This window comes from Vulpes vulpes, chromosome 1, assembly GCF_048418805.1.
Source record: "Vulpes vulpes isolate BD-2025 chromosome 1, VulVul3, whole genome shotgun sequence".
Classification (NCBI taxonomy): domain Eukaryota; kingdom Metazoa; phylum Chordata; class Mammalia; order Carnivora; family Canidae; genus Vulpes; species Vulpes vulpes.
In genome coordinates, this window is record NC_132780.1 from 25,883,789 (window position 1) to 25,910,966 (window position 27,178).

The window sequence follows — 27,178 nt, forward strand, 5'->3', positions numbered from 1 at the left end:
TTCTTGGAAGAATCTGTTGCTACAGGTGTGTTCTATTCCTGTGTTTATCAGTAGTAAATGTTTGAATTTGACTGGGGTTACTTTTTGACTGGGGTTATTTTTCAAGCTGGGTCACCTCCCATATTTCAGAAACTATGGTGCCAAGCATCATATTGAGCCAGTCATTAGGGCCCCACAAGTCGATTAGGGCCGATGCAAACACGGGGATGGCGTGAGGACAGATACGTGTGCAGGTGCGGTGCTGGTGGAGAACGGGCACACCTGTCCCTCCACATCCTCAGAAACGCACCACAGATGGCTTTGAGTGTGGCAGACTCCCACTTTCTAAATGTGTGTCTCAATGAGCTCTTTCACTTTACAATAAAACCTAAAAAATGAAGGGGTTGGAGAGAAAGTAAAGGGAGCAGAGAGGAAAGGAAAGAGGAAAAACCATGGTGGAGATTTGAGGATGAGCCCCTAACTACGAGAGACAGTGTGAGTCAGGTGGGTCCTGAGGGGTGCAGAGATGGTGCTCCGTCATCCTCTGTCAATCAGGCGGGGGTTTGAGGGCAAAGAACCGCACGCAAGGCAGCCAAATTCCTCTCCTGCCAGTGCCCTGGGCCCAAGGGTCTTGCCTGTATGACATCTCCCCCGGGGGCTGCAGCCGCTGGGGCGGGGGTGGCAGGCTCAGGGTGTCTGCAGCCGAGAAGCCTGGCCATGACTGTACTGTCCTTTGGAAATGTGGAGATGAGAGCCAGCAGTGGGAACTGCCCCCTCCATCTGGCTCTGCATGAGCCAGCAGCCGTTCCCCAGGTGGGGGAGCAGGGGAGGAAAGGTGTATGTGGGCAGAGGTGGGATAAACACAGGGCATGGGAAATACTCCCTCCCCAGCCAGACCCAGACAAGGTCTCAGGCACTGATCACCTGGGCTGCCCTGGACCCGTCAACTCCTACATAATAAAACACCACTTCTAAACCTCCATGCTCTCATTATAGGAGACTATTTAGCAGCAAAGGGGCATCTTGTCAGGACAATTTTGCTTTTTGAGTAAATTTAGCTCCAAGAAAATACTCATTTTGTTGTCAGAATTTTTAAATACTCCCCTAGATCGGTGAAAACCTGGGGCCAATGAGACATGGTATGATAAGTCTCCAGAGGTGGTACTTTCATCCCCTTTGCTTTGGGAAGGGCTGACTGGCTCCTCTTCCCTCAAGACAATTTCTTGCCTGGGTTGCTTCAGAGGACTGGCCAGGGACAGTGAGCAGCAGTTACAGTGTGTAGGTGTGTGTGTGTGTGTGTGTGTGTGTGTGTGTGTGTCTGACTCTGGGGGAGGAGGAGGACGGAGAGGAGGAAGGAGGAGAAGAAGGAGGGAGAGAGACAGGAAGGGGAAGAAGAAGATGGGGAGGGGGAGGAGAGAGGCAGGGAGGGGGAGGAGGGAGAGGGGGATGGGAGAAAGGAGAAAGGAGGAGGAGGGGAAGGGGAGGAGAGAGAAGGGGAGGAGGGAAAGAGGGAAGAAGGGGGAAGGGAGAAGGGAAGGGGAGGAAGGAGAGGATGGAGATGAGGCAGGTGGGAGACAGGGAGGGGGAGGAGGGAGGTGGAGAGGAGGGAGATGGGGAAGGGAGGAGGGAGATGAGGAAGGAGGAAGATAGGGAGGGGGAGGAGGGAGTGAGGGAGGAGGGAGAGGGCAGCTTTCTGATGACGTGGACACTGTCTGTGGTGCTGCTGACCAAGCGTAGGGAGCAGATTTCCTTGTGACCCCACCTTCTTAATGAAAGAAGCAACGCAAAAATAGAACATTCTCTTCTGTTCTCCCTCCCTCTCTGTCTCTCTCTCTCTCCTTCTCTGCTGGCAAAGCAAACCAGTAAGACTACAGCATTGAATTTGGGGAGAAAGATTCTAATTCCAAATATCTATGAATAAACCAGATCCAGTAAACCCGCGGCCCTCCAGTAGACCCCAGGGACGAAATCAGAGGCCCAGCAGCCGGAAGGAAAAGCGCAGGGCCCCGTGGCCGGCCAGGGAGCTGAAGCTGGGGAGCCGCCGCACGAGCACCTCAGCCCACACTCCAGGGACTTTTGCCAGTTTGGGGCTAAGGAACTGAACCCGAAGGGCGGTCCAGAGGGGCCTGTGGGCTGGAGCTTGGGATCCCAGTACCTCCCGCCCGCGGGCTAGAGGCGCCCCGCACCCCCCACCCCCGGCCCTTCTCGGGAAGCCCCGGGCAGCGCGAGGAGAGCCAGCCGCGGGCACTTACCGGGTCTCCCCCGGAGGCGAAGGAGATGGACTGCATGTGGTGGTTCGCGATGATCTGCGGGCCCAGAACGAGAGAGACCCCGTCACGACCCGCCCCGCGGCTCCCAGCACCAGCTGTCGGCGCGCAGCACAGGGGCCAGGCCCCGGGATGGGTAAGGTGGGCCCGATGGACACGACCTTGAGGTCGGTCATGGCAGCAGTCCCCTCTGGGGGGCCCTTCCCGATGCCCCAGCCGCACGCCAGGACCATGGCACCTGGGTCTGATCACACCAGGGAGGGAGGAGCTCTGGGCACCCGCTCGTCAGACGGGGACCCCAAGACCCCGGCACTATAGCGGGCAGTGCCGTGGCCACCGTCGCAGCTCTGACAAGGAGTGTGTCTCCCCACACAACACACGTCTGCTCCCAAAGACACACGCGGTCTTCAGCAGAGACAGACCCACAGCCAGTGCAGAGGAAGTGTGTTCCCCACGTGAATCCAGGGTGCGTGCTAATCAGAAAGCCCGCCAGAGATGGGGGCCACCCCGGGCGCTCTCGTAATCAATTTTATCAATTCAAAGGCCAGCGAGGACCTTCTGAGTTAATTTTGAACTGGGAAATTTCCATGAGCCTTATCAACTGCAGGCTGCAGCGGGATTCAGCAGACACTGAGTGAATTAGGAGCTGCCCTAAATTTAAAAAGCTACGTAAGGTTTCCGTGCTATTTTTACCATTTTGAAGAGAATGTAATGACAGTGAAGTAAATTCTGGGGCTGGAAACAGTGGTCCTGCCCGCACCCCAAGGCCACCAGGTTCAGCTCTGCGGGGCACCTCAGGCCCTTGGTGCAGGCGGTGGGGAGTTAGGGAGGCAACACCCCACCATCCCAGGGCCTTCCCGCTCAAAGCAAGACTAGGATTGAGCCGTAGGAGAAAACGAGACAGTTTAAACTGCCTGCTTTGGTTGTTGGCATTTGCAAGAAGCACTTGGGATCTAGAAAGACCTGAGCGTGTAGATGGATAGACACAAGGAGGTCGCCCTGGATCCGACTGCCCACTGCCCCACGTGGAGCCTTCCAGAATCCTCCCGCCTCCAGTCCCCGGGGCAGGGGGCCACCAGGAGGGCAGCGAGCACCATCAATCCCCGAAGGAGGATCAACTTCTAAAAGGTGTGGATTTGTGCTTGTAAGGCAGCTCTAATACTACGGTTTGGAAATTGAAGCGGGTGTTGTGACTTAGAGGAAAACAACTGGAAATCATATTTGGTCACCACAATGCGTGACCGTCAGTCTGCGGTGGTTGTGGCCCCTCAGGTAAGATGGGAACTAAATGGGGAGCAGGCAGGGTCAAGTAGGTGCAAGCAGGTGTTTCCATCTGAGGGAAGGTTCAAGGGGGCTCCTCCTCTCTCAGTGGGGCTGCTCCAAATCTGCAACAGCTGGGCGTGCGCTACACCATAGAAGAGCCACGGGATGTGGCTGGGACATGTGCCCCTGGCGTCCTGGAAGGCGCCCTCCTGCCCCTGAGCCCAGCCCCACACCCATCCTCCGCAACAGTGAGGACCCGACACAGCCGACCAGCCCCCCAATCCCAGGATGGCTGCGCCCTTCCTGAGTCTTTTTTAGAAGAGGAATGAGGGAGAAGGGGGGACTAGGAGATATTCCCACAGAACTGAGGGCCACGGTCTGAGGATTCCTAGAAACATGGGAGCAGCCATACATCATGTGATAAGGGACAGAGGCACATGGTTCGGGGCAAGGGGACCTGCCTCCCTCGGCCGTCCTGCAGCATGAGGGCCTTGGCAGCTCGGGCTCGGCCTAGGAAAGGGGGCGTGAAAAGACAAGAACGAGGAGCCCGTGCCAAACACAGGCACCTGCCCTAACACTGCACGTAGATCGGACACTTCACGTGTTATCCTCAAGGAAAAGGCAATTTATAGCAGAATTTAAGAAAACCCATTCCGTCTACCACTCCATGGGCGACCCTTCAAAGGGGCCGAAGTTTGCAGGCGAGCAGAGATTTGAGACGAATGTGCTCCCCCCGGGCCCAGCACACCGTCGTGGCGGAGCTCTGGGCGGGGCGGGGCGCCTACGCACCTGCTTGGAGTCGGGCGTCCGCAGGTTCAGGCTGGCGGTGGATATGGTCAGGGAGATGCTCATCCCCGCAAACTGGAGGTTGCTCTTGCCCAAGATGCTGGAGAGCATTTTGCTGGGAGGCTGTGGAATCAAGCAGAAGCCATGTTAGCTTTTGGTTCACATCATCGCGGCCTCTCCTCTCCAGTGCTCCCCTGGTCATCTGCCACACCCCCAAACCTCCACCTCCCTGCCCTCACTAGGCATGTGGCAGAGACGATGCGACGGAGGAGCTGGGAGGCGGGATCCGACACTAACACACACGCTCTGAAACACGAGAGGCAGCTGTGCACACAGCGGGATGAGGACACTCGCAGGACGTCTGTGTCCAGGTGGCTCCCATGGGGCCACGTCCCATGTCCCCCATAAGCCTGGGAAAGTGCCACAGACCGGAGCCCGCAGCTGCCAGGCTCAGAAACCGGCTTCATCCCACCGGGAGTTAAACTCTTTAGGGCCAGAGCAGAGGGGTCCAGCATCCTCTGGAGTCTGGAGGCCACTTACCCCCACTCACTTGTGGGGTGGGACACAAGGCCTGTGGCTGGAACATCCTCCAGCCAGTGCTCACAGATGGTCATTAGCCCCTGCTGGGCCCAGAGCCAGCTCAGGATATGCCACCTGGCCCAGATTAACTCAAGGTCCTTTGCACGGCCCCATGGACTGTGCTTTCCTACTGAGCACCTTCCCGCAGGTGCCTTAGGCACCTGCTTCCTAGTCCAGGGTCCAGGCCCCACTCACTGACCATCCTTCCCTTTCAGATTAGAATGTGCCCTGTTTGATATGCTAATTAATGCTAGGTCTTTTTTAATCTCCTGACAAAGCATTTTAATCACCCTCCAAAATTCTAAGTTATAAGGGGGGGGGACCCAGAAATCTGTTTTACTTGGTCTTACTTTCCCTACCTTCACTGACTCTGAAAGAGACAGTCCCCTAGCTCTATCCTCAGACTCCCTCCCTGTTAACATATGTGAGATTCAAGATCCAAAGTTCTCTGCCAGGAACCCAGTAGCCGCAGTAGCCCCGTGGCTCCCCCGATGTCCCCAAGCTATGATGACAAAACCCACCCATAGCTCTGTGAGTAGCAGGGACAAGCATGCAACCTGCCTGCAAACCTCAGTGTCAGGACAGACTTGGAGACCTCAGAGATGCCCCCAGGATGGAGTCTGGGCCTAGATGGTCCTGAGGGTGGGTATTAGTTATGTACCTGCTAGACTTTTTTAACCGGAGAGTTTTCCTGAGCTTTCTCTTAATCCATATTTCTCCCTGCCAGGTGAAAAGGTTGAGTGACCTGGTCTTGAGCTCAGCTCACCACCTATGCACACTGTGGCTTCTATCTCTGTGCCTCAGCTTACACCATCTGTAAAACAGGGATGCCCATGGCATTCTGGAATGGGCTGTACCAGCTAATGAGAGACAATTATTAAGTTTGTAGGAATTTTATGAGCTGGGCTTTAAAAGTGGCTGCTATGAAAAACTACTTAAACATACAGTTAAATAAATTACAATTAAAAAACAATAAATACTCAAAGCTTGTCACTTTCTAGCTGTTTCTGCTACATTAATGCTCATCTGCATTGTTCTGGCCTCTTGTGTCCCCTGCACTTGCCAGGTGGGGACACTGTGCAATGACCTGCCACCGCATGTCTTCAGGGATGTCACGTCACAGCTTGAAATCAGCCAGGAGGGGCACACACGCCACAGATCCGGTGCTTCTTACTCTGACCCCGAGAGCCGCTGGTTAAATCTGCCAGCACAGGGGCACCTGGGTGACTCTGATTGAGCGTCTGCCTTTGGCTCAGGTTGTGTGATCCCAGGGTCCCGGGATCAAGTCCCACATTGGAATCCCTGCATGGAGCCTACTTCTCCCCCTGCCTGTGTCTCTGCCTCTCTCTCTGTGTCTCTCATGAATAAATAAATAAGATCTTTAAAAAACTTTTTTAATCTACCAGCACAGCATCAGGGCATCTGTCACAGCAGCTATTCTACTGAAGTGAATTAATGCCCGTAAAGGCTGAGAAGGGCTCCTGCCTTGTCGATTGTGTCTGTTCCCATCACTGTCTGCAGGTTTAGTTACTGGGGGTGCAACCAGGGAGCTGACTTGGGTCGGCCAGTGACAATTGTCCTGCCTATCACATGGCAGGAGGACCCTACACTCTTATTGTTTTAAAAGCGCAGAGAGTCAGGCAGGGGATTCTGCCTGGGTGGGGGGTGACGAAAGGTGCCACGTGGGGAGGAGACACAGGAACAGTACCTTTCTCTTCCTGAAGGCTCCCTTGGTGCCAGGGACGGCTTCACAGACACGGCTGATGGCTTCCCTGAAGGGTGCAGGAAGAGAGATCCTTTTGTCACATTATTCAGGATTCTATAACCCACAGAGCACATGTGCATGTCCCCAGGGAAAACATCTGCTGTGCGGTTGAGTGTAGACAGTAGGCCCCCCCACAGCAGGGGTCACCTAGTTCCCTTCTAACGAGCAAAACTGTGCAAAACACGAACAGATCATCTTGAACCTCTGATGGGCAGTGCCCTCCTGGTGGATGCATCCTAACGGTGTGATAGGTATGATAGGTATCGATGACACACTCCTCTGCTGTATATTTGGTGAGGATTCCATTCGATAAAGCAGGACCTTGACATGTTTTGGTGTTCCCTTCAAGGCCATGGTCCTGGCACAGGCCCAGACCTGGCCAAGCATGGCCACGGGTCAGCATCCTTCTTCCAAGCAGGTCAGAATGTTATCAAAAGAAATTTGGTCTTCTGAGTGTTATTCTTAGCTTCTACAGTTAGTATCATAAAACCAAAAAGGTTCTGAGGGAGGAGAGGCTATCCCACGGTACACAAATGAGCCAGACCATGAGGTCTGTGCAGGGCAGCTCCCTGGAGCACGCATTTGCTGAGCAGCTACTATGTACAGGGTGTGCCCTGAGGAGAGGAGGCAAAGAGAGTCCTAGGTACAAGGGATGTGACGGGAGGCCGGGCTGCAGAGGGTCCTCCTGGGCGGGAGCCCTCGAGAGGTGGGGAGCAAGTGGAATGGACCACATGGAGGCTGCTGTGGTCCAGATGGTGGAGGCAGGGGTGCCTACAGTGGAGGGGGCATGGCTGACGGCAGGTGCTTGAAAGCAAAAGTGGGAAGTGGCCTCAGTGGGAAGTGACAGAGACAGGCCAGAGGTGGCTCCAAAGTCAGGAGCTCAGAAAGGAGCTGGGTGAATGTGAACATCTCCCCTCCCTCGTGGGGAAGGACAAGACAGTAAGAGAACACAGGAAGAAAGAAACAGGGATCGGGACACGCCAGGTGACAAACAAGACAATGGGTCCTCAGAAATATTCTGCAAGCTTTAATACTTCTTGAAATTATTGTTATCATCTGGAAAAATAATTACCACCACACGACAATGCTCTTACGAGAAACCTGTCCTTGTCAATTAGGTAAGAGACTGTTCAGGTAAGCTTCACCTTTGCTGCTGAATTCACAGCAGAGGGTAGAGAAAGACCATTCTAGAAGTTTAGATGCCACAAAGACTGCAGGACTGAATCGCCGTGACTCACAAAAAAGTTCATTTAAAAGGAACGCGTGTTTTTGATGTTTATGCTTAGTCACACATTTTATAATAACGTTCTAACTGTGGTTTTATCGAAATGATCACCCAAGGACCTTCTAAAAGTAAATTCCTATTGAAGAAGGTCAAGCTGTCTCTTTATAGAGCTGAATAAACCCCAGCATTTATATTTTATCTGTTTAATTAAAAAAAAAAGTTCAGCACATCTCTGCACTGTGCTTGTTATATCAAGTGACAGACTCGGCCGAGCAAAGCAGCCAAATCTCTGATGGTCCCAGCAGGCCAGAAACATATCATCCGGCAGGAAGTATCCTGTAGGTCTCTCCTTAAATATCCATTATAAGCTTCAGATTTCTTTCCCGATCTACCACCATGGACAATGAGAGAAAGAAATCAGCCTTGGGTGACAGTTTCCCAAGAGGATAACTGTCAAGTGTCTAACCTGTATGACACTTGAGTCTGAGCAGGTGGGCCATGAAGCTTGGGCCACAGGCCTCCCCCTGCTGCCTGCGTGCAGCTTCTGTGAGGGAGGTGGGACCCACCCGTGGACATTTGAATGGGTTGTGGGAGGCAGTGCAAATAATAAACCCATCTGTCAAGCAAGTCCTCCCACAGAGAGTCAGGCAGCAGCCCAGGGCACATTTGGAGACTCAGTCTTTTGCAAATGTCAGAAATTTCTCAGAGCTCCAGCACCAGGTAAAGTCCAAAGGATCCCCTTGTGAGCTCTAGAATTCCCCAACACAGCTGCAAATCAAGCTGCTCTTGAGAAAAATGTCCTCTCTCCATCACCCGCACGTGCTAACCTGCATTCGTGTGAATTATCTCACACCCAGGCCAATGGTGTCCATTTCCATTTGAAACAGGGATGTGATGTAACACAGTAACTGCCACCCTTCCGTGCCTGGTCACTCTGCGGTCTAACCACAGAGGTCACGATTCTCCTCGTCCCTCGTCACTCTCTAGCACAGCACATTTGCATGAGTGCTCCCACCCCAATTTGTTCATTTAGCAATAATAATTTGGCTTTGTGCAATTGCAGTGAATCCTGGTGTGAGTCTCAGGTGGCAGTAACAGGTGCTCCCTTGTCATTAGTAACAGAGAGTGACTTCGACCCACCTGTTCAGCATGATCCCACCTAGGTGAGCCATGCTGTGACCTCTGGCACCTGTGCAGTCACCCAAGAGTAACTGGCACCTCTCTTTGTTGTGGTCCCACCACCTCCCCCCATTCAGCATAAGGTTCTCTTGAACTTCCACCTCTCACATTTCATAACTGCTGCAGAGTGTAGCAGGATTTGAGAATTGGGTCCTTTGAACTCATGGAGCACCACTGTTGTCCCCATTCATCCATCTCATGCTGCCCACTCCCCCTCCCCAAACACACCATTTTATAAAGTAAAATCATAAAAAAGATATGTGTTCCAAATGGTGATTTTTGTTATCATGTTATATTCTAGTGGGTGAAGGAGCAACAAATAAACACGTATGATGGCAAAGTCTCATCCGTTGCACAAAGAAACAAAAAGGAAAGATAAACATGGTGAAAGGGAGTAGAACACACCACCCCACAAAGGCCACCCTGACAGCAGGTGAAAAAAATAGCTCTGCTCTTCCCTTATTTGCCTAGAAATAGGACATAAATTTGTAGAGACAGCCCCACTGCCCTGTCTACAGGGAAGGACGGAGGTGAATCACCAAGATAGCCCTGGGCCCCCTGCAGCACCAAGAACCAGCACAGGAATCGACTCGCTGCAACTAGCTCTGTCTATCCATGGATTTCCACGTGTACTTGCCTCCTCATTTTGCCACCCCTAGAAACCGAAAATTCTTTTCCTAGGCTTTGTCACTTCTGTCTGGATTGCTTATGCTTTGTTAAGATGTGATATAAGCCCAAGTTCTAACCACTTCTTTGAGTTACTCATCACCAAGTTTCCCTGTGTATGTGTATTATGTGTATCAATCACCTGCTTCTCTCCTGTTAGTCTGCCTGTTGTCTGCAGGGCCCTAGTCAGAGAACACAGGAGGGCAGAGTAAAAAGTGTTTTATCCTCCAGAGTGAAAAATACAGCAATCCACACCCAAGGGGGACAGAGTTATCAGTAAGTGGTGTTTCAGTGTCTGGGTAGCTATACAGGAAAAGAAAATCAAACTGGGTTTCTGTCTTGCGCCTTATATACAAATAAATCCTAAATGGATTGCAAACTTAATTTCATCGTAATGAAACCATAAGTTCTTTTTAAAAAGAAAAACAAAATACACACTTAAGAGGATAAAAATGAAACTTTATGCAGAAGAAAAATGGTAACATTTCAGTCAGAAAGATAATTAATATAACCCAATAAGGAAAATATCAAAAGCCCAATCAATGTACAAATGATAAAGAATTCACAAAAAAAGAAATACAAGCAACTCCTGGACACATGAAAAGATTCTCAGCTTTACTCAAAATAAGATGACAAATTAAAGCTTGTGCTAAGGGGCACCTGGGTGGTTCAGCTATTGAGGGTCTGCCTTTGACTCAGGTCATGATCCCGGGGTCCTAGGATCAAGTCCCACATCAGGTTCCCTGCAGGGAGCCTGCTTCTCCCTCTTCCTGTGTCTCTCCCCCTCTCTCTGTGTCTCTCAAGAATAAATAAATAAACACTTTTAAAAAAATAAAAACTGTGCTAAAATGCCACCTCACAGCCAAAGGTCAGACAGAGATTGATGAGACATCATAAAAAACCCCTCCATGTGGCAAGAAGCGGAGTGGCACAGCCTCTGTGGGGCAGACTGATGGCATCAAGCAGGATGGGACATGCTCAGACCCTTTGGTCCAACAGATCCTCTTCCAGGTGCACACTCTCTAGCATGCTGAGAGATGGGCCACGGACATGTGTACACCACCACTCACTGCAACCAGGTTTTTAATAGGGTGGGAAACAGCGGTTATCATAAGAGCCAGCTCAATAAGTGATGGCAACTCCTCAAGGTGGACGGCCAACATGGTGCTGGTGCTGGTGCCGCCTGTGCCCTCACTCTATTTCCTCCAAGCTCGTACTCCTACGAGCTGCCCCTGCAGATTCTCCCATACCCGCCATGGCCCCAAATGTGATGGGCAACCTGTTTACATGCATCTGCCCTCAGCAGACCCCTCTCTCCCTTGCCACACTCCCTTTCCTCAACTCTTGACCCCACACTGCTCTGATGTTCTCTTCACCCTGGTACTCTTTGCCAGTTTCTTGCCTTCTCTGTGACTTGGCCACAGGGCTCCATCCTGCCTACCTCCTCTCTGTCCTCTGTGCTACTTGGATGAGTGGATGAGCCGGGGACAATCCAAGAACCAGCTCACTGCCCCCAACTCCGGTCTCAGTGCACATAGGGGTCCCAGTACTCCCTGGCCCTGGATGAAGCCCCAGACACACTCTGTATCTAATCCACCCACTTTCACACAAGAAAGTGTCCCCAGGCACTTGCAAGTCACTCCATTTTCCTATTTCCAGTAATAAAGATGGCATCTCAGGTAACAGTAAACACCCTGAACACCACGAAAAAGTAGAGCCGTCCTCCCCTATGTAGAGCTGCCTGGGGTGGAGACTCCAGGAAGCCAAGGATGGCAGGTGCCTTAGGCTGCAGCTTCTGACACCTTGGCCTGTGGGGACATGGAGACGTGGAGACACAGTAGAGAGGAAGTCGGGCTCACACAGCAATCCTATCAGCCCTGGAGCTGGGGCCCCTGCCAGGGCCAAAGGTTGCATCTAACTCTGCTCCTTTGGACTATCTGGGTGCGTGTGCTGTAAAGGTGTTGGTCCTTCATCTGCCCACACATCTGTCCCCTCTGGCATTCACACCCGTGGGCCAGCTGTAGCCCTCTTGCTGCTGTGGATCCAGTAGGCTCAGAGCCCACATGGGGTGCCCCCTGCCCCCAGGCCTTCAGCCTGGTCATTAGCAGGAAGCTGTCAGCAACACCCACTCCTGGTATAGAGACCATCAGTGCACTGGACATGCCAAAGGCTGCATCACCTCCATGAAGCCCTTCACTCTGAAGCAACAAGGAACCACTGGCCCCTCCCCAGTGTGGATAGCAGAGAGATCACAGGGCTCTCACGACAGAAACAGGTTCCATAATCCTGCCCTCATCCTGCGATTCCCCCAAGCTTGGTGCTGGACAAATAGCAGCAAGATACACCCCATCCCCCTCTTGTCTTCCCAAGCCCTGTTGGGTGGCCATCCCCCATCGAGACTGCTGGAGCTGAGGCCCTGAGGCCTCTGTGGTGTGTTCCCTCCACCCACTCCCACCCTCAGGGTCCTACGTCTCTGCTCCAAATGCTTCACTAATCTTTATCTCAAGCCCCCACATCTGCTCCAGGGATAGGATTTTGGAGACAATTCCCACACCCAACTGATAGCTCCATCTCATTGTCTTGAAGGCTTCTCAGACATCATGCTTCAAACTAAGTCTTGACTGTCTCCACCGCAGGCTCTCTGACCTTGCTCTTCCCGTGGGGGAAACGGAATCGGGGTCCACAGGGGAGCATGGCACATGGTGGGCAAGTGAGGTGCGGCCACAGGGAGGAGGCCTGCCAGGAGGCCACAGGTGGGCAGATTTGCAGAGCCATGGGTGGAGGGTCCAGACCCAGGGGTGGCTGAGGAGTGACAGGCCCAGAGGCCCTTCACACAGGCTGGTGAGATAGTCACGGAGCTGAATGGACATTAGCCGCCGTGTGTGGGACAAGGAGGTGGAGAGACATGGTGGGCAGGGAGGCCAGCCAGACGTCTGTGGCAGAAGTAGCCAAACAGACCACTGGGGAGGAGGCCTTCAGCCCTGCCTAGCCATGGAGAGTGACACTCAAGGTGCTCTTGTCATGGGACAACCTCTCTCCCTTCTCAAGGACACATGAAAGCTGGTCAGTATGTCCACCCTGAAGCCAAGAGACACAGGTGGGTGATGTCACAGAGCCAGACACCCGGCCACCCGGCGAGGGCAGAACCAGGAAGCTGCCAGCCTGGGTCAAGGGGCACGTGGAGCAACTGGCTTCCCCTCAGTGCCATCCACACCCAAAGCAATTCCCATTCCTGGGTGCCTGTTGCCCAAAGCATCCAAATATAACTGAACCGTCACGCACACGCAGAGTTACACAGTGATCTTGGGCATCAAAAATACTTCAGACTTAATTTCTAAAAAGTAGTTTCACTGGAACGAGTTGAAACCACTTAAATCTTCCAACGATAAGTATATCTCAAGCATAAGCGGTGCCATGCATTTGGAGATCTGTGCAGCTCTTGAGAAATCAGTGGGGTGCCAAAGCAACCTCGCTGGTGGCTCACGACTTTGCAGAATCACCCCTGTCATCGTAATCCTAACATCCTCAGCACCTGTGGTCTGCCCCCGGCACACTCACTCAGTAGGTGCAAATAAGTACCGGCTGATGATTACCAGACACAGGCAAACACAACAGATCCTATAAGTTCCCATAAAAATCCCAGAGGAAACCAGGAACGAGGATCCTTACCCAGGCTGACAGGTATCTCACGAAATGAAAGAGGAACCCTTGGGAAGAATAGGAAGGTATGGATCCAAGAGTAAAACCCACCCATGGCAATGTGGAAGCTAATATTCCTTTTGGTAAAAGAACTAAGGTTAAAGTTCACTCGAGGCTACAGGGAGTATCGCAGGCGTCTTCGACAGATGGGGGGCTTGCGTTAGTCTTACGAACGCTTTCCCTGAATCTTCTTTTCCCCCTTAAAATTCTCACCGTTGGGTTAGAAAAAGTCTTCTGCTTCCAACCCAACTGCTTTGCGGTGCTGATGAGCCAAATAAAAGGGAAAGAAGTGCGCCGTGGGTGCTCTTTTAGGCAGGTGCAACCTTATAAAGGGGTCACATCCTCAGGTCGGTGGGATGGGTCTGTGGCTGCTGCCCTGCAGGCCACAGGGCACCACTGCCTTCAGGGCGCCACCAGGTGTGACGGCAGCCCAACCAGAGAGGAATCCACAGACCTGTGCAAACCCGGCCCCCACCGCCAGATTTTAGAGCCACGTATCCGTTTGGAGAGATGTATTTTCTGAGATCGAGTCTCTCTCACAAGCGTATGGAACCCAATTCCACAGAAATCTGCTTCCTGCTGGCAAGGCAGGAGTATGGGAGGTACAAGGAAACCTGACCCCAATGTCTGTGGCCCTTTGGATACACACACCAGTAACCACAGGGCCCCTGCCAGGCCCTGTTCCACACGCCTTCAACATACGGGCCCATTCAACCCCCACACACCTGAAAGGTAGGGCCATTCATGCTGGTGTTACAGTTGTAGAAGTGGAGGCAGGTGAGCCAAGCCATATGCCCTTGATTGGACAACTAGCAAGTGCCTGCCCCTCGGAGCCCAGGGAGTGGGACACCAAGACCACGAGTCCACAGCTACAAAGCCCGCCCACGTGGGAGGTGCAGAGAGATGGTGCTTCTTCTGAGCTCCAGTCCGTGGACCTCCAGTGGCCCTTCCACGTCCTTCCCAGAAGGCCACAGACAACAGGACTCAGAATCGCGTGGTCGTTGCAGAATCACGAGACCTTGGACACCCTGGGTGCCGTTATAGTCCACTGGAAACTTGAGGGGTGGGGCCCCGAAACCAAGGGCTGTAGCGTCTAAGTATCTGCCTTGGGGGTTAAAGAAACCACGTGAACCTGTGCTCCAGGCAAAAGGAGAGGGCTATGGATACACCCAACAACACCCACGAATCCTAGTGTAATTGTGCACGTGAGAGGGCAGACGTGAGCAGGTGCTGCATGCTCCTGTTTGTGCACGAACGCCAGGAAATGCAGGTGCCCTCAGTGACATAGCCTCGGGGGATGGGGGGTGCTGCTGCAGGGCCCCCAGGGAGCATATGGCCCCCCTTGAAGCTCGGGCTGGGCCCCCATCCCAGTGCCCCGTGCTGCCACCTGCACCAAACACCGGCCTCCTTTCAGTGTCTGATGTTACCATGTCTTTGTAAAACGGTGGCTCCATCGTCACCCAGCAGTGCCTGTCCTGTCCTGCTTGCTAGAGCAATGGAGACTGAGGGCCACCCCCATGAAATCCTCCCCTTGAGCTCTTCCAGGTGGAAGGGTGCAGGCCTGAGGGCAGCTAAAACCAGGTGCAGACATGGGAGCATCTCAGATGCAGCCCTTCAGCAGTCGTCACTCAGACACAGCCTCTGGGACCATTTCCCACATATGGTGACGAGTTGACACCTTGACCCTCCTGGCTGGGGAGAGAGGTCCCTGCTGGGCTGGCCAATTCTCGGCAGAGGGCCCGCACAGAGCACACTGCGATGTACAAACCAGCCGACCCTGAGCCAGACCTCCTCTGTGTGGCCCGTGCACTCAGAACACGACATTCCTGTCTGAATTGTCCTAGGGCCAGGGGACAGGCGACAAGGGACACTCCACAGCTCGCGCAGCACCCCTCTGCCGGTCACCCTGCCCCACCCTGCCATTGGAAACTCCATGAGGGCTCTGGCCTCGGCTACCCTCCCATCCTGTCCATCCTGGCCCCTCTCCAGTGGCCCCCTATGACTGCTGTCCCTTCCTGTGTCTGGGACACAGATGGATAATCGACTGTGTTCTCCTGAGCTTCTCCTGGGTCAGCTCTGGTGACCATTAGACCATCACATAAAAACAAAGAACATGAAGCCTAGTGGGTTTTCACCAAGTTTTAGGGAACAACAACAAAGTATGATCTTCCCATGATAACTACGTGGGGAACATGCCCTGAAATACCTCCATTCAAAGTCTTAAGGGAAAAAAAGTATCTGTCGCTGTCCCCAGGCTGCAGACTCTGGGTTTGCTGGAAACTGAGGCTCTATCTCCCATGAGCTGGGACTGAGGGGGGTATGACGGGGGTTCGTTTTCCCTTGTCCACTGACAATGAGGGCCATGTCTGGGGGCCCCACGTCCCAGCCAGGAGCGATGGTGTCCCCGGGACAGGCAGAGCGCAGCAGGAAGGTGCTCCTCTCTCTCCACCACATCACTCGTGTCTGCTCCTCTAAACAGACGAGGTCAGAGAAGGTAAACCACAGGCTATGCCCCCAAAGTGGGGACAAAAGGGATTCTGACCACACCTCACCTGACTGAGCATCATGAAGGTGACTTGGGGGTGTTTTGCATGGCTCCCGTATTACTTTTCTGTGCACTCAGATGGTGCCCCAGGAGGTACCTGGGGGGCTCAGTCGGTGAAGTGTCTGCCTTCACCTCAAGTCATGATCCTGGGGTCCTGGGATCGAGTCCTGCATCAGGCTCCCTGCTCAGCTGGGGGGAGTCTGCTTGTCCCTCTCCTCCCGCTTGTGCTCTCTGTCACATCTCTGTCTCTCTTTCTCTCAAATAAATTAATAAAAAATTTTTAAAGAATAGTGCCCCAGGCTTTAGGCTTTGGTTCTCACAGACCCAAGCTGAAAACTATAAATCCAGAACTCAGGTGACTGTATGCCTTCTGAGCAAGTACATCTGGGGCATCAGACATCAGTACCTTCGCAGGAAATGCAGCCCAAGTTCAGGATTGGGAGGTGTGGCCAGTGCTGGAAAATCCCATCATACCGGCTCCTCATCAGGGCCTGTATTTTCTTCCCACATCTGAACCTAAGAGGTTCTTGGCCACGGCTCCCACCGTCAGACTCGCGGGAGAAGGCATGAGAGGCCACCAGGCACCCAGTGGGAGTGGAGGGGGCTGGGGCAGGGGGGCAGTGGGCGGGCAGCGGGTCTTGCTCTGCTCCCATCCTGCCCATGCTGGCCCCTCCCCGATGGCCCCGTGTGACTGCTGTCCCTTCCTGTCTCTGGGACACAGATGGATAATCGACTGTGTTCTCCTGAGCTTCTCCTGGGTCAGCTCTGGTGACCATCAGACCATCACATAAAAACAAAGAACATGGGGCCTAGTGGGTCTTCACCGAGTTTTAGGGAACAACAACAACAACAAAAAAGTATGATCTTCCCATGATTAACTATGTGGGGAACATTCCCTGAAATATCTCCATTCAAAGTCTTAAGGGAAAAAAAAGTATCTGTTGCTGTCCCCAGGCTGGGTTTTCCCAGGGACATCAGCCCACATGAGGTGATGCTGGACCCACCTCCCAAAGACACACACTCACTTTGCAAAACAGGGACGTGTAGCTCCACCAGCCCTCAAGGTGGAGGCATTCAGTAGAAATGCCTCGGCGTCCCCACCCCGTCCACCCTGGCCAGGAACAGACATGTCACGTGTTCCTTCGCCAACAGGACCCTGGAGATTCCCTGGCGGAGCTGAGGGCATATGCATGGATTTGGTCCCCACCACCCCCACCACACGAGGCACCACGTCCTGGGCTCTGAGGGCCCACAGATCACCCGAGAGCCCACTGAGCGTCTTTGCAGGCACGGCGTTGGGCATGGGCCACAGCTAAGTGACCGTCAATGTGGCCACCCCTGGCATTCACATCAAAGCAACAAGGATGCATCTTCCTTCAGAACCGGGAGACAAGCTTGTGCCAGCTGGAGGCACCCGAACTGATCCCATAACTGATTATACGGCTGACCCTGGACCACAGAGGCGGGAGCAGTGCGAGTCCACCTGCACGTGGATTCCCCTAAATAAATGTGGTGCAGTCCCGTCTATGTGTCTTCTCTGCCTTACGATCTCCCCGGTGACATTTTCTTTTCTCCAGCTTACTTTATTCTAGGAATATGGTATATGATATATATATATATATATAACATGTAAAATATGTGCTAATTGACTGTTTGTGTTTTTGGTAAGGCTTCCCATCAACAGGCTATTCGCAGTTATGTTTCTGAGAAACCAAAAGTTGTGTGTGCATTTTGGACTGTGCAGGGCGGGGCGGTCAGCGCCCCTAACCCCACATGTGTTCAAGGTCAACGATATACAGCAATTACATACATGTGCATATAGACACGTAGACACGGAGCGTGTCAGAGACGGAGAGGAGACGACTGTAAAGTCGCGGCAGCCAATTCTAGCTCAAACGCGACGCACACGCACACTGACCGTAATCTGATTCATTTGCAGACATATGGTCCCTGGAAACATATGGTCTCTAGGAAACTATAGGAAAATAAGTGGAGCCGTGTGTAAGCATGAGCTCCTGAGAGGTCCACTCTGGGATCTGTGTTCACAGTCCTCTCCATCGTCTCATGTGCGGAGACTCCGCGGATGGCAGCTGGGGGCATTGGTTCTCTCCAGCACCAGGGGGTCGGTCCACTGCGCAGGTGCACACTGCACCATGCTCATAGGCACACGTGCTCGTGTCCATGGCCCCAGACGTTCTTGGACACACATAATAGTGATGAGGCTGTCAGCACAGCAAACTCCAGAGGCTCTTTCCCCAAAGGAAGGAAGTCGTGTTTCCTGCGTCCTGAGGGAAGAGACCTCCTCACCTCAGCACGAGGAAAGGCTCACTTCCCCTGAGCCACAGGAAGGAACATGTAGGAGGGCAGCCCAGAGCACGACACAGTCACAGATGACGATGAGGGAGAGGGGAAGGGCGGGCCCTGTTCATGAGCACCTCCAGGAGGGCCCAGGAGGGTGCATGCAGGTTATGTTCTGGGGTCGGGGACCTACTGAGTCCTGGGCTGGCCAATGGTTGTGCCGTGCGTGCACATGCCAGCGAGCCGCACACCTGAGATCCGTGCACTCTGCCGGAGGTCCAAGCGTCAACACAAAAACAAGCATAAAATGCAGAAGAGAACCAGCCAGTGGGATTGGAGTCTGATCTGCTGTCACGAGGAGTCACAGAAGCTTCTGGAGCTGCAGGAAAGCACGTGGGAAGTGATTCAGGAGCAGAAACGCCAGAGAATTAGAGGAGGGAGGGCTTGTGGGGCAAATCCTGGGGGGTCTGATGGGAAAGTAAGCCCCTGTGGTGGAGAGTCCTGGGAAGGCCCAGGGCGTCAGAGAAGGTCAGGGCCCCAGAAGGCATTTCCAAGCAAGGCATCCAGCATTTAAGGCAATGCGAGCAGATGATGTCCTTGCCACAGGAGAACCGTAGAAGCCGCAATTAAGCCACAACCAGTGCCCACCGGGCATCCACCAAGTGGCCCTGCTCTACCACCATGAGGGTGTCAATCTTCCAACACAGTAGAAGTCGGGGTGACCTCCACTTGGCAGGTGAGAGCCAAAGGCCACGGCTCACGGCTGGGGGAGGCGTGGGCCTCTGTGCAGCATGAGCCCTGAGTGCTGTGGACCGCTGCGGAACGCACACCGGGACTCCCGGCTCAAGGGTCACCTGCACACACTGACCCATGACAACAGCAGGTGAACTCAGGTGCAGGGGGGCTTTGGGTAAAACAGTCAAGCACTATCCAAGTACAAACAATCGCTCTGTTATAACCACAATGAAATAGCACGTCACGTCCATTAGGACAACAATCCTAAAACAAGACAAAACACAAAGTGCTAGGTGCCGGCTGGGGTGTGGGGAAACGGACACCCTGCACCCTGTGGGTGGGAATGTGGAGCGGTTCATCCGCTGGGAGATACAGAACAGGACGGGGTGGGGGCCTCCTCCGAAAATTCAACACAGGTGACCATGGGATCCGAGGATTCGTGTCTGGGTACACACGCCCAAGAATGAGCAGTACAGGTATCTGCACATTCACACTCATGCTCACGGCAGCCAAACCATGGAAGGAGCCCAAGTGCCCCCTGAGCACATGCATGGATAAGCAAAACATGGTGCATCCACACAGGGAAACACCACTCACCCTTAGGAAGGAAGGCAATCCTGTCCTTGGCTCCTCTGTGGACGAACCTTGATGCTATTATGCTACATGAAATAAGCCAGCCACAAAAAGACGAATGCACTTGACCCTCACACCACACTGGGGTGAGGACACCAGCCCCCACGCAGCTGAAAATCCCTGTGTGACCACTGACTCCTTGAAGACTTGACTACTAATGGCCCACTGTGGACTGGGAGCCTCACCAGCAACGTAGCAGCAGATGAACACGTGTCATGTATATGTTGTATGTCCTCCTGTCTGCTTCTTACCATAAAGTAAGCTAAAGAAAATAAATGTCCTTTTAAAATCCTGCAGGACTCAGGATGCCTGGGTGGCTTAGTGGTTGAGGATCTGCCTTCGGCTCAGGGTGTGATCCCGGGTCCAGGGATCAAAGTCCCACACCGGGCTCCCTGCTGGGAGTCTGCTTCTCCCTCTGCCTGTGTCTCTGCCTCTGTGTGTGTGTCTTTCATGAATAAATAAAATATTAAAAAAAAAATCCTGCAGGACTGAACAGTATTCCTTGCAAAAAAACATCCACACCGAAGCAAACCCATGCAAATGTTCAAGGCTCCACTGCACCATGTAATCCCACCTACCCGAGGTCCCTGGAGTCACCAAATTTCCAGGCACAGACCGTGGGTGGTGGGCACCGCTGGCTGGGGTAGGGAGCTGGTTTGTAATGGGGACAGGGTTTTACATAACAATGCAAACACACTGAATACCTTTAAACTATACACTTAAAAATGGTCAAAATGGTAAAAATTTAAAACGTAGCCACTAAGTATAGAAGCCAGAACAGCCTCGTGGGGGGCCAAGCCTGACGCCTCACGCTAGGCACACGAGCCAGGCAGGAAGCCTCCCGACCGCAGGCCCGACCACGGGGCCCAGACGGCCAACCAAGATCCCAACACATTTTCATCTCTTCCTCCATTCTGGGCATAATTAAATCTGCAGCTCTTCCTGTCAAATGCATCGTCATGTTTCGGTGCACTTTTATGCCCGTCATGATAGCATTCCTGCCTGACGTTCTAAATAATTGAGCTAAGGCCCTTTCAAACTTACATGATCATGTGCTTCTATGGGACATCCTTCAGCACATCCTGTGCTCCGCTGCTATGAAAAGGCGCTGTGGGCGTCGGGCCACATGTCAGAAAGGGCTGCCTCAGATGTAAACAAACCCCAACTAAGAAATAATAACATGTATTTAGGCACATAAATATTGCAGAGGACCAGGCTCTACTCCACCACACACACTAATGTCCTACATGGGCGACAGTCACATTCAGACGAAAACAAGAGTTTCATCCAATGTACAAAATGGTACCCGCTAATAAGTGCACAGAGGATGACCACTGACTTCCTGAGAACCCCGACATCATTATTTGCTTGTGTCCTGGATTTGGGGAGTTGGGTAGAGACCGTGAGGCCAGCCCCACCCCACCCACTGCTAAGTGAGGTCTGCACTGGACTCGGCCTCCACCCCCAGATGTGGTGGCCTGACTTCATCCCCACGACGACCAAGTGAACCCACAGGATGCGGCAACCTGGAGATCCCACATGCACACAGCATAAAATTCAATTCCAACGGGAGCCTGATCACTTACTAGGACCCGCAAGAACAAAAGGAAAGGCACAAAACTTTGCATGAAGTGCACTCGCAAAAAGTGAAAGAAAACCTCCCCTTCTCTCTCTCTCTCTCTCTCTTTTGTTTTATTTGTACTTCTGTTTTCTAAAATTTCTCTCGTGGCTTCGCACATGTGATGGTTATAGTGGAACAGGAGGGAGTCGGGATCCCTGGGTGGCGCAGCGGTTTGGCGCCTGCCTTTGGCCCAGGGCGCGATCCTGGAGATCCGGGATCGAATCCCACGTCGGGCTCCCAGTGCATGGAGCTTGCTTCTCCCTCTGCCTGTGTCTCTGCCTCTCTCTCTCACTGTGTTCCTATCATAAATAAATAAAAATTTAAAAAAAAAAAAAAAAAAAAAAGGAGGGAGTTTGGGGGCAGGCAGGTTAGTGGTTTTAACCTGGGGACACTGGGCAAAGTCTGAAGACCCTTGGCTGTCACAATGTGGGGAGCACATCTCGTGGGTGGAGTTCAGCGGGGGGCTGCTGGACATCCTAAAATGCACGGAAGAGCCCTCGCAACAGAGCATGACCCAGCCCCGAATGTCAGTGATGTCATTTTTGCTCTCTGGTCCAGGCCCCTGACTCCCAGGCCCAGCTCCCAGGCCAGCAGCACCAGCAAGAACAGCCAGTGGGTGAGCCATTCACACGAGAGGTGTCCCTGGAAGGTAGGCTACAGGGCAGTACCCCCTCCCCTGTCACCATCACTGGGATGTCCTGTGGGTCCCAGGGGTCCACAGGGATGTGGGTGACGGCAGCCTGGCCTCTAGTGATCATAGGCAGCAGAGAGGGTCTGTGGCTACTGCCTGAAATCCAGATCCTGGGAGTTACATGCCTGCTGCCCTCCCCTGGGCTCCAAACTGAGTGCTGGCGGGACAAGTCTGGTGGTCACCTGTGCGGGGCTGGTCCTCCTGGACCTGAGGCCAGAGGAGGGGGAGAGGCTTTGCCCAAACAGAAATTGCATGGGGCTATGGGGAGCAGGGCAACCTCCTGGCACAGGTGCCCCCACCAATTGGACAGGTGCAGGCACAAGCTCCACCAGAGGGGGCGCTGCAGGACCTTGAGGCCTGGGGAGGACACCTACCCACCCCTCCAGGTACCAACAGGCGACTGGCAGAGAAGGTTCGCTGCCATCAAAGATCACCAGCCCCAAACTGCAACCTCCAAAGGCAGGGTCAGGCCCACTGCTCAGCTACATGTCTCTCTCATCACATATTTTACTGCATTTAAGTAAATTAGAGCAACTTGCACATTGGCAAATGGAATTTACTCTCTGGCACTTAAAGGCTATACTTCAAAAGGAGTTAAAAATCACTAATCCTGAAATGATCCACGTCTTCATTCCAAGTTGTAAAGCAGTAAATAAGAACTTAAAGAGAAAGGACATTATGCCACCATGTCATCCTCAAAGAAAGCTGTGTTTTGTACAATAAATGACTTTCATGCTGTTCATCGCATGCAGCCATGCTCATTTTCATAAAAAAGGCCCTGGAGGCAGAAAGGAAGGAGAAATGATTTAATAACACCTTTTCCACATGGAGTTGGTCTCACTAATCACATCCTCTGGGCACCACTATTAACAATCTGCTCTTTTCCGATGCTTCATTTTTAGCCATTTCCCCAGACTCCTGAAGGTTTAAGATTTCAGCAAACATTGATTGACCGCCTATGATGTGCTGGGCCATGAGCTTCTAGAGGGTCCTTCTGTGAGTCCCGTTGCTTCAGTGGGTTCTGACGATACCTCACCCGGAACTCAGCAAGGAAACTCAAACCTTGTGTTTATTTTTATTTAATTTTTAAAGATTTATTTATTTATTTGAGAGAAAGAGAGAGAGAGAGCATGCCTGTGAGCGAGAGCCCAGTGGAAAGAGGCAGAAGGTGATGGAGAGAGCAATTCAAGTAGACTCTGTGCTGAGCATGGAGCCTGATGTGGGGCTCGACCTCTGAACCCTGAGATCATGACCTGAGCTGATACCAAAGGTCAGATGCTTAACCAACTACGCCACCCAGGTGCTCCTTTTTAAAAAAGAAAATTTTCATTTTCATTTATTCGTTTGAGAAAGAAGGAGAGAGAGAGAGAGAGAGAGACCATGAGTAGGGAGAGAGGTAGAGGGACAAGCAGACATCTTACTGAGTGGGGAGCCCGACATGGGGCTCCATCCCGGGACCCCAGGATTGTGACCTGCACTGAAGGGAGACACTTCACTTACTGAAACACCCAGGCACCTGAATCCTATGTCTAGAAGGCAACACAGTTCAATCCTCCCTCCCCACTGCGTTCAGATGCTTTAAAAACTTTGTTTTTTCTCAATAATGACCAATCAATATGAATGGATGTTGATGATGAGAAAACCCTTATGATCCTAAGAGATGATCTGTGAATATAACCTTTTCTATACAGTCCGAACATTTTTATATTTAGAATGCATATGAAAAATATACTTTAGCTACATCACTAAAAGTGACATCATCGCTACTAAGACAAGGTGATAATAAGCGCTGAGAAGGACACAATTTCTATGCTGCCAGAAATACATAATGACTTAAAGACAACAGGCAAATTAAAATTGAGGGAAACTCTACAAAATACCTAGCATGTACTTTTTATAAATGTCAAGAAAGACAAAGAAAGGCTGAGCATCTGTACCGGTGGAAGGGAGCCCAGAGCCGTGACAGCTAAATGCAATGCAAGATTCCAGCTTGAGCGTTACCTTGATACCAAAACCAGACAGGGACGCCACCAGAAAATTACAGGCCAATGTCCCTGGTAAACACAGATGCAGAAATCCTCAATGAAACCTCAGCAAACCAAACTCAGCAGCACATTAAAGGATCATGACCAAAGGATTAAAAGGATCCCATGATCAAATGGGATTTATTCCAGGGATGCAAGGCCGGGTGACAAATCAAGCAACGTGATACACCACGATTTACAAAATGAAGGATAAAAACCATATAATCATCTCAATAAATTCAGAAGAATCATTTGATAGAATTCAACACACATTCCCGATAAGAAACGCTCAACCAACTGGGTATACAGGGAACGTACCTTAGCATGATTAAGGACCTACGGGACAAGCCCATTATTACACTCAATAGTGAAAACCTGAAAGCTTTCTCTCTAACGTCATGAACAAGAGGAGGATGTCCACTCTCACCACTTTTATTCAACATACTATTGCTTTTTCAAAATTGTGTTTGGCTCTGCTAGGTCCTTGACTGTCCTATACACATTGAAGAGTGAGCTTAGTGATTTCTACAAAAAACTTAGTAGGACTTTAATTAGAATGGTATTAAATGTATGGATCCATTTTTAAAGATTTTACATTTTGAGGTGCCTGAGTGGCTCAGTGGTTGAGCATCTGCCTTCAGCTTAGGTGGTGATCCTAGGGTCCTGGGATCAAGTCTTGCATCGGGGTCCCTGCAGGGAGCCTGGTTCTCCCTCTGCCTGTATCTCTGCCTCTCTCCCTGTGTCTCTCATGAATAAATAAATAAAATCCTTTTTAAAAAAATTATTTTACCCTTTAACAATGCTGAGTTTTGTAACCAGTGAACACAGTATATACATCTCTAGTGATTTAGATCTTTCTCTCATCAATGTTTAGTGGTTTGTTACATGCAAATCTCACGTTTTGTTAAAATTAACGCTAATTCATGTTATTATTTTATTGTATATGGTCCTTTTAAAATTTCATTTTGCGGGGATCCCTGGGTGGCTCAGTGGTTTGGTGCCTGCCTTCAGCCCAGGACGTGATCCTGGAGTCCGGGATGGAGTCTCACATCAGGTTCCCTGCATGGAGCCTGCTGCTCCCTCTGCCTGTGTCCCTGCCTCTGTGTGTGTGTGTGTGTGTGTGTGTGTGTGTGTGTGTGTGTGTCATGAATAAATGAATAAAATCTTTTAAAAAAATAAATAAATAAAATTTCATTTTGCAGTTGATTTCTGCAATCTTGCTAAACTCACTGCTTAGTTCTACAAGCTTTTATGTAGATTCTTCAGAATTTCCTGTATAGATGGCCATGTCCTATACAAATAGAGACCATTTTTTTCTGTCCAATTTGTATGGCTTTACATTTTTCTTGTCTTATCACACTAAGATCTCTAGTTAAATAGAGCTGCTAACCATGATGCTGGCTGTCGGGTTTATGTGGATGTCCTGTTATCAGATTAAGGGACCGTCCTTCTATTCCTGGTCTGTTGACAGTTTTTATCATAAACGTATGTTGAATTTTCTCAAACCTTTTCTTCATATATTAAGATTTTTATGTGTTTTTCTTTTTCGGTCTGCTGATATGGAGAACGACATTCATTAAACTATTAATGTTGAGTCAATCTTACAATCCTTGGATAACCCCCCTCCAGTATGTGAGGTATTATTATTTTGATAAGTTACTGGATCCAACTTACTACCATATTGTTAGGGTTCTGTGTCTACATTCACAAGGTTTTTTTTTTTTTTTTTCTTTTAATGCCTCTATCTGGTTTTGGTATCAGGATAACGCTGGCCTCATAGGGAAGTTTCTCTCCTATTTTCAGGAAGAGACTGTGAAGAACAAGTGTTATTTCTTTCTAAATGTCCGGTGGATTATACCAGTGTAACCATGTGACTCTGGAGCTTTCTCCATGGGAAGCTTTGCTTGTTTGTTTTCATGATGAATTTAATTTCTTTAATAGATACAGGCCTATTCAGATGACTTTTTTCCTTAAGCCACTCTGGTAGTTCTAACTTTCAAGGAATTTGTCCATTTCATCTAAGTTATTCAATTTATTGGCATAATGTTGTTCATAATATTTACTTAGTATCCTTCAGTATCTGTGGTAATGTCTCCTCTTTCATTCCTGCTGTTGGTGATATAAATTTTCTCCCTTTCCATGACTGAGCTAATAGTTTATCAATGTTAGTGGTTTTTTTTTTAAACCATCTTTTGGTTTTGAAAATTTTCTCTATTCTTTTTCTGATTCCAATTTCATTGATTTCCAAAGCTCTTGAAGTGGAGCAATAAAATTTAGAGAAAACAAAGCAATGATTCTGAGTCAAGAAATATTTCTTGACTCTTTTCCATTTCACATTCTTTACTATATTCAGAATGTGAAATGGAAAAGAGTTTTAGGGAGACCTTTTTCATATTGCTTATGTTTTTCTTTTAACAGATTACAAGAGTTCTAATGATATAACTCTGTGCCTTCAAAAATCCAAAATAGTTACATATATATACATATATTTACACACATATATGTATATATATATTCTAAGTGATATGAAAGCATTGTGTCATATTTCTTTTTTTTAAAAGATTTTGTTTATTTATTCATGAGAGACACACACACAGAGAAAGAGAGAGAGAGAGAGAGAGAGAGAGGCAGAGACACAGGCAGAGGGAGAAGCAGGCTCCATTCAGGGAGCCAACACGGAACTTGATCCCGGGTCTCCAGGATCGTGCCCTGGGCTGAAGGCGGCGCTAAACCGCTGAGCTACCCAGGCTGCCCATGTGTCATATTTCAATAGATTGTGCATTTCCTTTAGTGGTTATAAAATAATGAGGGTATTTTAGAGTAGATGAAATATGGTCTGTGTCTTCAGAAGTCTAATACAATGCCCAATGAGGTAAGGGCAATTCAAACAATGTGGTCTTATAGCTCAGGGCAAAAGTGGATAATTCTGTTGCTGAATGTTTGGCCTTGAGGCATGCGGCATGATGGACCAGGAGAATGAGGAGGTATACAGGTCAGCGAGGTTGTGCAAATTGGGGCATCATGAGAAAGATATTTGGAAAGGTAGCTGGGGCAGGTCAAACAGAACACTGGCTGCTAAATTAAGAATTTATCATTGTGTCCTGCAAGTAATGGATAAACAATGAAAGTTAATGGGGAGTAGTATATCTCAGGCACTGACCCATGAGCAGGTGCCCAGGGAATTGGAGAAGAGAGCAGAAGGAAGCAAAGTACTAGGGAGGCT

General features: G+C 50.8%; 1 protein-coding gene across 1 annotated transcript in view; it reads right to left on the reverse strand.

Annotated features, from left to right (window-relative positions):
* SHC3 (SHC adaptor protein 3) overlaps positions 1–27,178 on the reverse strand; it is a 110,518-nt gene that overhangs the window by 46,249 nt on the left and 37,091 nt on the right. The window contains exons 3-5 of the mRNA XM_072761158.1: positions 6,583–6,646; positions 4,299–4,418; positions 2,232–2,285 (exon numbers count right to left, since the gene is read on the reverse strand). Coding sequence (XP_072617259.1) covers positions 2,232–2,285; positions 4,299–4,418; positions 6,583–6,646 — 238 coding nt within the window. The remainder of the gene's footprint in view (positions 1–2,231; positions 2,286–4,298; positions 4,419–6,582; positions 6,647–27,178) is intronic.